The following is a 12,962-nucleotide window of genomic DNA, read 5'->3' on the forward strand; positions in this document are numbered from 1 at the left end:
GTGGCACGGATTCAAAAAAAAGAACAACTAATCTCTTTTGAATAATAACGCATGCATACATACAAAGAAAATCCAAACATTATTCAAAAGAAAAAATTTGAAAGTGGAGGCGAAATGCCTGGACATATAGTGCAAAAGTTTTTCCTTTGAACGAGTAAAATCAAGTTTATAATAATACTGTGTAGCGCTACACCGTCCTGTACCGAACTACTAATTTAGAAATCAGGAGTACTTGGCTTTACTGGTTGAATAACCGGTTAAACTTTTATCTTTTGCGGTACATGATTGCGATTAATATTATAAATTGTGATTGTTGAGAATTTAACGAAAATTTAGTGTATTACAATTATTTCATAGTGTTTCATAAATAATGCGATTTTCTTACTAAAAATAGGCTCAATATGGTAAGAACTTTCCAATTTGCATTCATTCAATGAATTATTTTAAAAGGTAACGTCTAAATTATCTCATTCTGATCATTTAAAATTGAAGATATTGGTAAAAAGTGTAATTTTTATAGTCCTGTATAGTGTCTGGTAACATGTTACCGAGCACCGTAACCAGCCCTAGATAGTATTGTTCTAATTGAATACAATTTTGACTAAGTTGAAAATGCTCGCTCTCGTGTGACTCTAGCCTGAGACTCTCGAGTGCACGTGATATGTAATGTTGGCCAAAATTATAGTAATGCGGTCTGCTCTAAATCGGGAAAAATTAGGAACAATTTTACTGTGTTCGATAATATCATGTGATTAAGCAGTGAAATCATTCCAATTTGTTGTATCGAAAAATTTTATAAATATTTTATGTGAATTGATCATTCAAGATTGATGTAATAATTTATTATTGGAAACTTTCTATTTCGCAAAGGTTGAAAAACTCGCATGTATGATTTACAAAGGTAATAGGTGTTATCCAAGTATTATATATTTATTAGATTATATATATTACATAATAACACAGTTATTAGGTAGGGGGGTTAAAATATCATCCGAACTGCTTCGCAGTTCGGTGATATTTCAACCCCCCCTACCCAATAACTATTATATATGACGTAATGCGTCAAAAATATCAAAGATATTTACGCAATAATAAAAAATATCAGTAATTCAGTATGTTAAAAACATCATGATCCTATTTGGCTGCATAATAATAATTGGATATTGAGCAATTAGACAATCGAGAATTTAATCAAACATTATCCAATCAAGTTAATTGTGGCTAATGTTTAATTAATTAAAAAAAAAATTTTTTTATTGATTGATAATTTATTTTTCAGGGGCCTGTATCATCTTTTGGCCGGAATTAAATATAATTCTATAATGCGGGCCAAAAATGTCTACGCATATATTTTTTATTATAATGATAACAAATTTTGACTTTTTATACGATAATTACTTTAGCTAATAAATTTTCAGGGTTTTTATTCAATGCAAAAATAAAATCATTTTACTTTTTAATCAAAAATTTTCAAATTTTACAATAAAGATTATTTTAGTATTTAGTTAAGATCCACCTAAAATTTTGTGCCGCCGGGATCATCGAAAGCGTTGCATCACGAAAATGTTTAAAAATATTTTTTTGTAAAATTACTGAGAAACGATTAATCGATTCCTAAATTGATTCTTGGGTTTCGATTTACGATTTAATCGATTCCAATCCCTAGTATCGCGTATTTGTCTATGAATTCTATATCTCTTCGTAGATTTGTCAAATTGAGTGATATTAAACATCTTCACTTTGTATTGCTTGATTCTAACTTTCTTGTTCATATTACCGCGCATCTCATGTTCATCCTAATTTCAAGAACATGGGAGATACTATAAAATAAAAAAGATCTTAGTATTGATTTAATAAAAAAAATACTAATTATTCTATGATAGGAGCCAGGTGCATAGGCTAACCCTCCTCCAGGAAAGCCAGTTTCTCCTTAATGACTCCATAATTCCTCCGTTCGTTCCCTTGGTAAGCTAATCTATTCTATTCTTAGATTTTTGTTCATAAAATAGTAAAAAGTAACAAAAATATATCAAAATATCTATATATATATATACATATATCGAAAAAAAATAAAAATAAGCAATGAAGATGAATAAAAGAAACAAAAATGAGAAAATTAACAAAAAAAAAAAAACAACAAATAAAAAAATAATGAAAATAAGAATGAAATAAGAAAAGAAAAAAAAAATGAAAATTAATAAAAAATTAGGAAAATTATGAGAAATTAATGAAATTATAAAAAGATAGTAAATATTTTTCGAATTTATATATGTTCAACTACCTATCCGGGCAACCACAGTACGCAGGCGGACCGACGTATCTGGGCTTACATGGACAAGCCGGACAAAAAGGAAACTCCATCCGTTATTTCCTCCTACGTACGGCATGATGGAACTATAGAAAGACAATTATCATAGATATGTAAGCTGTTAGGAACAACTTACCAAAAGAAATTCTTTCGCAGTTTGTAACATTCAAATAAAATATATCCTAAAGGGCCACTCCCGAATCAAAAATTGTTGCGTACGATCCAATCTCTTTGCTGCTACTCGTTTGCCAAAAGAGGAAGGAGGAATCTCCTAGAGGAGACATGAAAAGAAAACAAAAAAAAGGAATTGATGTAATACTACACGCAACATAATATCCAAATTTGTAATTCGCAACTTTTTTTGTATAAGTATTTTGTTGTTTATGAGTAATTTAATATACAACATTACACATTGGAATAATCACTGCCTAACACGTGATTTGCAGAGTATCCTTGTTTTTAAATTTTATTTAATCAGAAGAACAAGATGGATTAGCGAACGCGGGATCATATATCAAAGATCCTATTCATAATTAACCACCGTTTCTTTCATCATATTAGTCTAGGACTCATCAAATGGAACAACATATACGTTATTGATCGTAACGTTAGAAAATGGTCAAACAACGTCATTAACCCTCAAATCTTTAATTCTTTGATTAATAATTCCTCTTTGTCACCTATCAAAGAACAAATCATCAACGGAGACATTGATTGGACCTTCATTCATGAATGGATCAACTCTAATCCCTTAGACTCTCCAGACGCTAAATTGTCCAGGATACAAGGCTCTAAATCAAGAAATGTAACTTTATATATCCCACTGCGGATATCCAACAAAGAAATTATCCGCGCTTATATCCCTCAGGAAATATTCCATGCATTAATTGCAACATCGAAAAAGATACTAATGAACACGTCGGCCTATGTATAACTCATAAAGAAAACATCATAGATATACTGACACACCACGAGATCACTTTAATTAATATCATTGAAGACGCGGTAGGCGTCAATATTAAGGATTAGTGGATACTATCCGCAGTTCAAGATTTTTTAACAAAGATTTTGGAGAAATTTTACCAAAAAATCATCCTTTTTACCTTATAATTCACCATTTGATCCCTGCTGATCTCACAATCATTTTTGATAATTATATTCCTAAGAAGAAACAACGCTAAGAATTCATGAATCATGGACGATGTTAATTCTAGTATTTGGAATCAACGTAGTAAACTCTTTAAAGAATGGGAAAATCTTTAAACATTACAAAGGTTAAAAAGAAGTTTTACAAACGACGACAAACCACTCATTGCGCTTTGAATGAAGTTACTCGTCAAAAACACACGTGTGCTACACAGAGTCATACTCCTTTAATCCCCTATGGCCGCATTGGTGGTTTATACGACGATACGGCTCATATTAAGTGGACATCAAACAATTTTTTACATTCGGGTTCTTGGGAATCTCATAGAGATAATATTTGGTTTGATAATATAGATGTTTGTCATACTTTACATTATAATTTTATAGGAAATAGTTACTTTATTGGATAATATTTTATGTAACAGTGTGAATAATTTATCCCCTTGGCGGGTGAGTCCCGGGAGTGATCTTGGATCCCTCTCGTTTCTCGCTCTTCTTTAAGGTCAGGGATCATCGTCTCCTTAGGGTCGCAATTTGGTTGTTAGTGTTAGAATTATTCTCGGCTTAATGTATATTTTGTCCTTATAATTTGTACTGCAACTTTGTATCTTCTGCGTCATAAAAATAAAAATTATTTAATCAGAGGAATTCCTTGAAATTTCTGGGCGAAGATTTTTGGGCCAAGATTCTTCAATGGCAATAAATCAATGCTTCTATAATCAATATACTAACGAAATATTGATCAGTTGAAAATAATGTGAAATTTCTCAAAGTATTAGAATTATTTCAACATGAGTAATTATGAAAATGAAACGACAATTTTTCAAAATACGAAGTACTGTTTGTAATAAACAATAAATTATAGCACAATGGTTGTACTAATTAATACAGTAATTCATATTTAAAAGGTATGAAACATAATTAATAATATAATTAATTAAATTAATTCTAAAGATATAGTAATCCATCTTTAAAGGTATTAAACATAATTAATTAAATTATATTCTAAAGAAACCAAGGAAATATTATAAAAGGTGATGAAAAAAAAGTTTATGTTCGCCGCCTAATGAGAATCTAGGCACCCACATGTGATTGTGACGTTAGCTGATTTCTATTGAAAAAATTTTTTCATAATTGTAACTCACAGCTCGTAGTTAATTATTCAACAACCATTTATGAAATATATATATACATTACATATAATCAAATTCCCTACCCGCTAGGTTTAATGTTGTATCCAAAATGTTTTATCTGCATTATTACTTTTTTTGAACTTTGTTTCTAACTTTCGATTTTCACGTTCATGATCGGCTGTTTTATTTTTTAGGTAGCGGTTGCGTCTATATCGTACAGTATATATTTAATGTATACCTATTACACTAAACATTTCTGAAAACATTTATCCAATCAACATTAATCTGTAATCACGCATCTGAGTCATAGTTTCAAATTTTCTTAACGATGTCTAGGTTTTTCTTTGATAAGGTTACTAAAAGCCCATATAAAAAATATTTATCCTGTATAAAAGATAACTATTTAAATTTAAATAAATTGTATATGTTTAATACACATTTCATAGCATCCGTTAACCATTTATATATAATCGCACATGAAATTCCTTAAAATGTTACGCGACCGATGACAAGAGATAAATTGATCGGTAACTATGATATCAAAGGCGCAGTGCTGTAGTGCTGTAATGAGTCATTGTATATACAAAATATACTATCGCATAAATAAATATATACCAGATTTTGTTGGACGAATTTAGATAAATGTTGATAAGCCGATAAGCCACAATTAGAGATCTAAATTTTTACCGATCTCATGATTATAAGTAGATAGAATCATAAAAACTGATATTTTATCAGTTGTTTTTGAATTGGTCTCTATGAATACGCCGAGAGAGGCAGTACTTTTAAAACCTTTTAATTTACCAAGATAAGAAACATGTAATGACTAATTGCGTTTTCCATATTATTCCAAATACTATAATCAAAAAGAATTTTTTTATTTTAAATTAATCATCTTCAGAAATCACTACTGGTTTGATAAGTGTTATAGTACAGTAAATTCCAATAAGGGAATAAATCATATTGACTATGCATTATAATCCACAATTATACATTATTAGTCATCATTAAGCTTAGTTTAGGTTAAATAACTATAAATTAATTGATATAATAGATGTGACTCATATATGATCTAAATTTTTTTTTTAATAAGTTACTATTAGTCACTATGTATTCAAAAGATTTTTAAAAATATATATATACCCTTAAATTTTTCCTTGAGAAAATTCAAAATCTTTTTCAAATTTTATCTTTTTCAAATATTATCAAATTTTCTTTTCAAATTATTACAAAATCAAATTTTCAAATTTTTCAAATTAAATTTTTTATAATTCAAAATGTCATACCAAATGTGCCCAAATTTCAATACTCCCTTTAACAATATTCCAATTGACAAATGCTATCATTATTATCTCCAATCTGGGTCATCTAACTTCCAATACTTGTCATTATTCATAACTTACCTATACATTCTTTTTGCTATTTTATTGATATCTACAAATCTACTTAACTATACACTCATTTTAATCCTTGTTTTGATAAAATCTGTCATTAAAATATTCTTTTTCCTTTCCTTGAATCTCTCTCTCTCAAATCTCTCTCTTCTCCTCCAACCATTTCATCCATCAAATCTACTATCAAATCTCTCTCTTTTTAAACATTTTCTTATTTCAAAACTTTCATTATTATTACAATATTCTCCTGTTATATCAATTCTTCTTTTATTTCTTGATTCTCTTATTTATTTTCTTGATTTTCTTTATGAGTTGACTCATTCTATAGTATTATTTCTTTTATCTTCACTTTCTTTTTACAAACGTAAAATTGATTTGATAGTTGATTTAAAAAATACCCTTAATAATTCCCAATAATTTAGACATTATTTAATTAAATAATTTTATATTACGTAGCTAGGTCCATTGCTTACCAAATATAGCATGGAGACGTAATCTTTACCCTTTGGTCAACTCGGGAATACTTGGCCATTCTTAGATAGATAATTTTTACAAGGGGATCGTTTGCATCGCCCATGAAGCATTGCACTGTGCTGATTGGTGTCAGAGAGATCCTTTGTCTTGTAAAAATTTACCCTTTTTTGATCATTTGATTATTCTTAGATAGATAAATTTTACAAGGGGATCGTTTGCATCGCCCTTGAAGCATTGCACTATGCTAATTGGTGTCAGAGAGATCCTTTGTCTTGTAAAATTTACCTTTCTTGATCATTTGATCTATCTCATGTGATTTCCTTCTTCACATGTGATATCCTTTATTTCATTCCTTTGTTGAGTTCTTTCCTTAATAACTTATCAACTCAACAATAATCCATCACCGTTGGTTCCACAATATCTGTGTCCAAGTTCAATTCTTGGAGGTGATTTTCTTACTAATTAGTTTTGTATCTTCTTTTTTTCAGTTTTCCATAGTGTCTTCCTGTTTGTACCATTGTAGTGATCATCTGTTTTGTAATAATCAGGAGAAATAAATTACTAGAATTTTTCACATATAGTCTATTTTTTATTCAATAGGGATAATGTACTCCGGTGTCTCCAATGTGTTCTGGACCTGAAATCTAAAAGAAAGTATATAGAAACATTAGCAAACGTTTATAATAAAAATTTTTTTTGTTTCTTAACGGCATATTAACGTTTATAATAAAATTTTTTTTTGTTTCTTAACGGCATATTACAGAATTTACGTTTCCAGTGTAATCTAAAAAAAAATGGGAAACGTTTAATAGTGAACATTTCTAATTAATAAAAATAAAGAAAGTTTCACATAGATATTGTGAAACTTACCGTCTCCTAATTCACTCAAAGTCCAAAACTACAAAAAGATACAAAAGGAAAGAAACATTAGTTTATGTTTCTTTAAATAAAAGTTAGAAAAAAAGTTTCAAAGTTACAAAACTTACCAGCACTTACAATTCCGTATGAAATTGGAAGAAACCTACAAAAAAAATAAAGAAATGTTGGTCAGTCAACGCTTCCTTTAAAAAAAAATAAAAATAAAAAGTTTCGAGATTTTACTCGCTTTTTTTAACTTTTTTTCCCGCATTTTGTAGTAAAGTTAATAACGTATACGACATAGCAATGAATTTACAAGGTAGAAATTTCACAAGACAACAGTTTCCCATTACAGCAACATTGACATTTTCGATTCGAAACTTCATGCATAAAAAAGTTTCAAAAAATCGAAACTTTATATATATAAAAAATTTAAAAAAATAAGTTGAATTTTTGAACTAAAATATTCCCCTGTAATATACAGTGAGCTCTACAGAAATTTCACGCAATAGATGAGCATGAATATTTATCTTGCTTTCAATCGAAAAATACTCTTAAGGAAATTAAACCACCTTTATTAGAATTTATGGTGTAGCAAATAATAGGTATTATTTAATAGGTTACGTTATGTTCTTGTTTATTTCTTACAGTATTGTGCCTTATTGTTTTTTAGATATGAAACTTTAACTGGTATGCTTTCTCCATTTGTACTTGTTTCTCTGGATGTATATATTATATAATACAACTAAACTTACAGGTACTGTACGGTACGAAGTCACCTAATAAAATATAATACCTATAATATTTTTTTTTTTTAATTTAATTTTTAAGACTTACCATTAAAAAGTTAAGGGAAATTATTCATTTTGTCAGCATTTTCATTGGTAAGTACTATAGTGGACATGATTAATTATACCCAAAGGTTATTCATGTGATTTTGGTACGCTTGGTATCGTACCCATCGTACCTGTACATAATTAATAATACCTTACTTATTATATCATATCGTACCATATACTTTATATATTACTCGCAAACAATGTGATAATCAACGTAGTAAAATCAAGCAGTCTAATTTCTATAGCAGGAATGGAGTACCGAGTTAAGTGATAGTGCTTATATATGAAATGAATTGAAGATATTAAAGCTATAGAGATAGAGGCAATTATTTATTATTTTAGTTAAAGTGATGAGGCTTGCTCATGCAACATATAATTTATACATTTATTTTTATTTTTAAAATGTAGACAATGATGGGAGCATACAAGTTTGTGGGCTGAGTCCTTACAAAAGGAAACTACTACCCTAACACTGTACCTATATAAACCCAACCCCCTCTAAGAAGGGATCGTACTGCCTATTATTGAAACCTACAACACTAGGCATTACTAGCATTGTACGCGAACTGAAGAGAAAAAGAAAAAGAGTAAAGAAAAAAAAGAACTATTATTGTCTATAAAATCTAAATAGAGGTCCATCCTCCAGAATGTAAATAGTTAGACGTTATCAAAATCAATCACATAGGAATAGGCATATCAGTATTTGGACTAGTAGTGTGTGGATCCGGGTAGAATGGGTGAAAGTGTTGACATGGAGTAGACAAGAAGCGAGGGCGATCAGTAACGTGGCCTAGCGTGGAGTCCATTGGATCGCGAGCGTCACGATTAGTTCTGATTTGATTCGTATGTTTGTAATTACGTTTCTTTTTTTTTGGTGATATGGTGAGATTTCTCACATTTGTGCAAACATTCGTTGTGTTTTTGCCAGATGGTTGATATAAATTTTGTTGAAGTGACGTGAAAAAGTCAAAAATGACATGTCGCGTAAGCGAGTTTTGTTAGTGTAGGATTGAACAAGGTCCACTAAAGTTTGAGGAACTAGTAACTAGTTAATGTAGTATTAAATGAGTGTCATGAGCTTCGTCCAACACAGGTGTGAAAAGCTGTAGTCGTTTAACACTGTCAGGTATGAATTTGTGACCTTGGAAAATAATAGGCGGCGCGTTATCTGTATAACAATCTGATATTTCCGCCCACGCGAATCCCATTTGAGTATTGGTGTCTTTACTAAATTTTCTGACGAAAAAACCATCTGTATAAAAAGAAAAGGATCCTTTGTTAATAAAAGTATTTTTTGCTATACGTAAAAGTGAATTGATAAGATCAGTGTTGCCTATAAAAATATTACAAATATAAAAATGTGAAGAAGATAATTAATGTTAACTATAGGATCAAAATCAGACATGTTATATTATTATCATCTATATCTATATCTAAGGAAAGTGTTGAGGGATTATTAAAAGGAATAAAAAGGTTGTGTTTAAAGCATTAAAAGCTAAAGTTCGTAACGTGATTAAAGGTTGTGTAGGATAAATTATTTTATGGATCACGTGTTTCGGTAAGAATTTCTATGAGTGAACCAAAAATTTAATAAGATCATGGGTTGGTGACACAATAACACATTTGGGTCGGAGGTCCCTATAATATGATGTATGCTTTAAGCACCCTGAACATTGGTTATTTCTTCTTTGGAGTAAGGTGTGTCCGTGAATCTGCTGATTGCATAAGGTACATAATGCGATCGGTAAGTTAAACTGATCGAATTCGGTTCATTAAGCTGTTCAATAGTTTCCCATATATTTTGACATTATTAATCGGGTCCCATCATTCATTGATAGGACGGTGAATTTCTGATTGCTGTATTCGTGGAGTAATAAAAGAAAAGCGCATAATCGGTTGTTTTTCTAATGAATAAAGTAGGCTTCTGATAATATACCCTTATTTTCAAGTTTAGTAAACCGTCCAGGAGATTTTCCTTTGAAGTTGTTCCCAGGAGTGGATTTAATTTCGTTCCAAGATTTTAAGAAATTGCCGTCAATGGAGCAAATCTGGTCCATGAAGATAATTCGTTTCTTTCTCAAAGATGTCATGTCCGCGTTTGTAAGGTCATTTCCTACAATAGGGTTGGATCCTCCTCTAATTTGAGTATCAGTATGTAGTATGAACGATAATTTATACATTTAGCTACTGAATCAAATAATTTTAATCTAAATGTACACCAAAAAATGTAATGTGCACTAACATTGTCTAACGCATTATCAATATTACATCAGAAGTTTTAATATATCTTAATAAAAATTTTCGTATGTTAGACGATTAAATATTACATATGTAAAATGTTAAACTTTAAATACCAATCAGGTTTTCAATATTATGTTTATTAATTTATTCATATTTTTAATTTAAAAATAGGGAAACCATATTAAAATTATTAGATCAATTTAGCCAAAGATTGATCTCACAGTCCGATGAGATATGAATCTGGAAAAAAAATTCCAAGTTAATAGAATAAATATTCTTAATATATATAATTTGATTTTGCATTCTTCATATACGTTATACGATACTAAAGTTTATTAAGAGATTGGATAATAATAAATTGAGTCCATATACCAAAACATAGTTATTAGGTAGCACGTATAATTACAAATATCTGTTGTTCAATATTATAGTAAAAAATGTCATGAAATGGCTGGCATTACGTACGTAATTTGACTGAAATTAAGTATGACGCACATGTGCGTGACTTTGCATATAAAACGGATGGGAGTGATGAAATAAGACACGTGATTATACCTTTTGAAGAATTAATGGATGTACATTTGGAAATAAAGATCTTAATTGTCTACTTGTAAAAATAGCATTTGGATGCGAGGTTTCACTAAACTCGGGACCAAGTTTCTTTTTATTTCGGCTTTTTTAAATTCTTATTTCCATAATACCATTTATAGAAAATCTTACGAATTTCTGTTATAGGAAGTCTTTTTTCTGGATCAACATTCCAACATCTTTTCATTTCATTAAATTAGCGTAACATTCTGATGTATCTTCCGTAATTTCAAGTCGCTCTCGTATCATATTCAACATTAGCAAAAGGTTTACAACCTGTCGTAACTTTCCACATAATCATGCCTGCACAATATAAACATCAGATTCTTTGGAAAATGTAGATCCTTTATATATTTCTGGTGCAATATAAGAAATCACTCTATGTATTTCATTATTTACAGGCTGAAGATAATCCTAAGTTTCCAATTTGCTATTGATGTGCTTTATCACATGACAAATTAATTAACAATGAAAATCTCGATGTATAAATTTTGTATTATGTATAGTTTCGAGCCTAATAAACATAATAATATACATATAATTATAAAATACTTTTTTTTTTGTTTACTCTACCCTATGAAAAAAAATCATCCAATTTTTGTACAATATTTGTTCAAGTCCGTGTGGAAATTGTACAATTATTGCAGATTTTTGGATAAAAATAGTTATGAAGTTTTTCAAAGCATATTAAAAGTATGCAATTTTTGTACAACTTAAATTTAGAATATAGAAAATGTTCAATTTTTGTGTGATTTTTATACAACTTAAATTTAGGATACAGAAAACATTCAATTTTTGTACAATAAAAATTGTGATTATTGTACACTTGAAAATAGACTTAAATTTAGGATACAGAAAGCAATTTTTGGGTAATCTTATTATACTACTTTCCATTTTACCTGTATGGTTACATTTGACCACTTTTAGGGTCGAATAGACCACTTTTAACCATTATAAATAGATTTTCCTAAGTAAAGTGATTTATGCAGTAAAGTTACACAAAATTCAACCGCATATTTGCTTATAAACGGGCATCTTCCGGACCCATTGGTGAAATTTTTGTATCATCTTGTAACTAAAAAAAAGTCAAAAACTTTTTATTAGGTTACACAATTAGTTCTGACCGGAATTATAATTTGGCCAGAATTATGCGGTAAAAATCAAATCTTAAAATTATATATGTTGGTCACGTGATCTGATCGTCAAAATAAATATGATGACGCGCAATGTTTTTGTTTATGTTTTTTTAACCTTTTAACTTTTCTTCAACTTTCTTTTAAAATATCAGGTAAGAAAAACTTGTGTTCTTTATCTTTTTATTTTCCTAACTTTTTACATTTTAATGTTACTAACTTGCTTTCTTCACTAACTTCATACTTTTTTTTATTACTAATACTAATAATTTACTTTTTAACACTACTAATTTGCTTTCTTCACTAACTTCATACTTTTTTATTTAATACTAATAATTTACTTACACTAATAATTTACTTTTTTCTTTGATGATACTACTAGCTAATTTACTTTCATGTTATTAACATACTTTATTTTATTTTATTTTCTTACAAATTTTTATATTTATAATTATATCAAATTTAGTATTTTATTTATGAAATATTGTGTATATTTTTTATATTTTAAGTCAATAAAAAAAATTCATAATTTCACTTTATAAATTGCCTGTTATTACTGTAAAATTTAACCTATAATTCCTAAAATATGGCCTAAAATTTGGCTCAAAAATCACACAATAATTGTATAAATTCATGTCAAAAATAGGATAATTATTGAATAAATTACCATGCAATAATTGTGTGATTTATTGCAATTTTTAGCACAATTATTGTATGGTCAAATATACAGAAATCGTAGTGAATTTAATTGAATGATTTTTCAACAAAAATCACACAGACTTTTTTCATAGGGCTATGTAATTTCTGTAAATTTCTCTCGTAAAAAATTATGTAAATTTCCTCCTGAT

General features: G+C 29.0%; 2 protein-coding genes across 2 annotated transcripts; one reads left to right on the forward strand and one right to left on the reverse strand.

The window, feature by feature from the left end:
* Window positions 1–3,555: 3,555 nt before the first annotated feature.
* OCT59_006351 (uncharacterized protein) lies at window positions 3,556–3,864 on the forward strand (the record flags this gene model as incomplete). The annotated part of the gene is made up of 1 exon (XM_025324383.1): window positions 3,556–3,864. The coding sequence occupies one exon, from the start codon at window positions 3,556–3,558 to the stop codon at window positions 3,862–3,864; it is 309 nt and encodes a 102-aa protein (XP_025186376.1).
* A 6,192-nt stretch (window positions 3,865–10,056) lies between these two features.
* On the reverse strand, window positions 10,057–10,332 carry OCT59_006352 (uncharacterized protein; the record flags this gene model as incomplete). Its single annotated transcript, XM_066141216.1, has 1 exon — window positions 10,057–10,332. One exon carries the CDS (start codon window positions 10,330–10,332, stop codon window positions 10,057–10,059), a length of 276 nt encoding a protein of 91 aa, XP_065998029.1.
* Between the last annotated feature and the right edge of the window lie 2,630 nt (window positions 10,333–12,962).

Source organism: Rhizophagus irregularis, chromosome 14 (genome assembly GCF_026210795.1).
Source record: "Rhizophagus irregularis chromosome 14, complete sequence".
NCBI lineage: Eukaryota > Fungi > Glomeromycota > Glomeromycetes > Glomerales > Glomeraceae > Rhizophagus > Rhizophagus irregularis.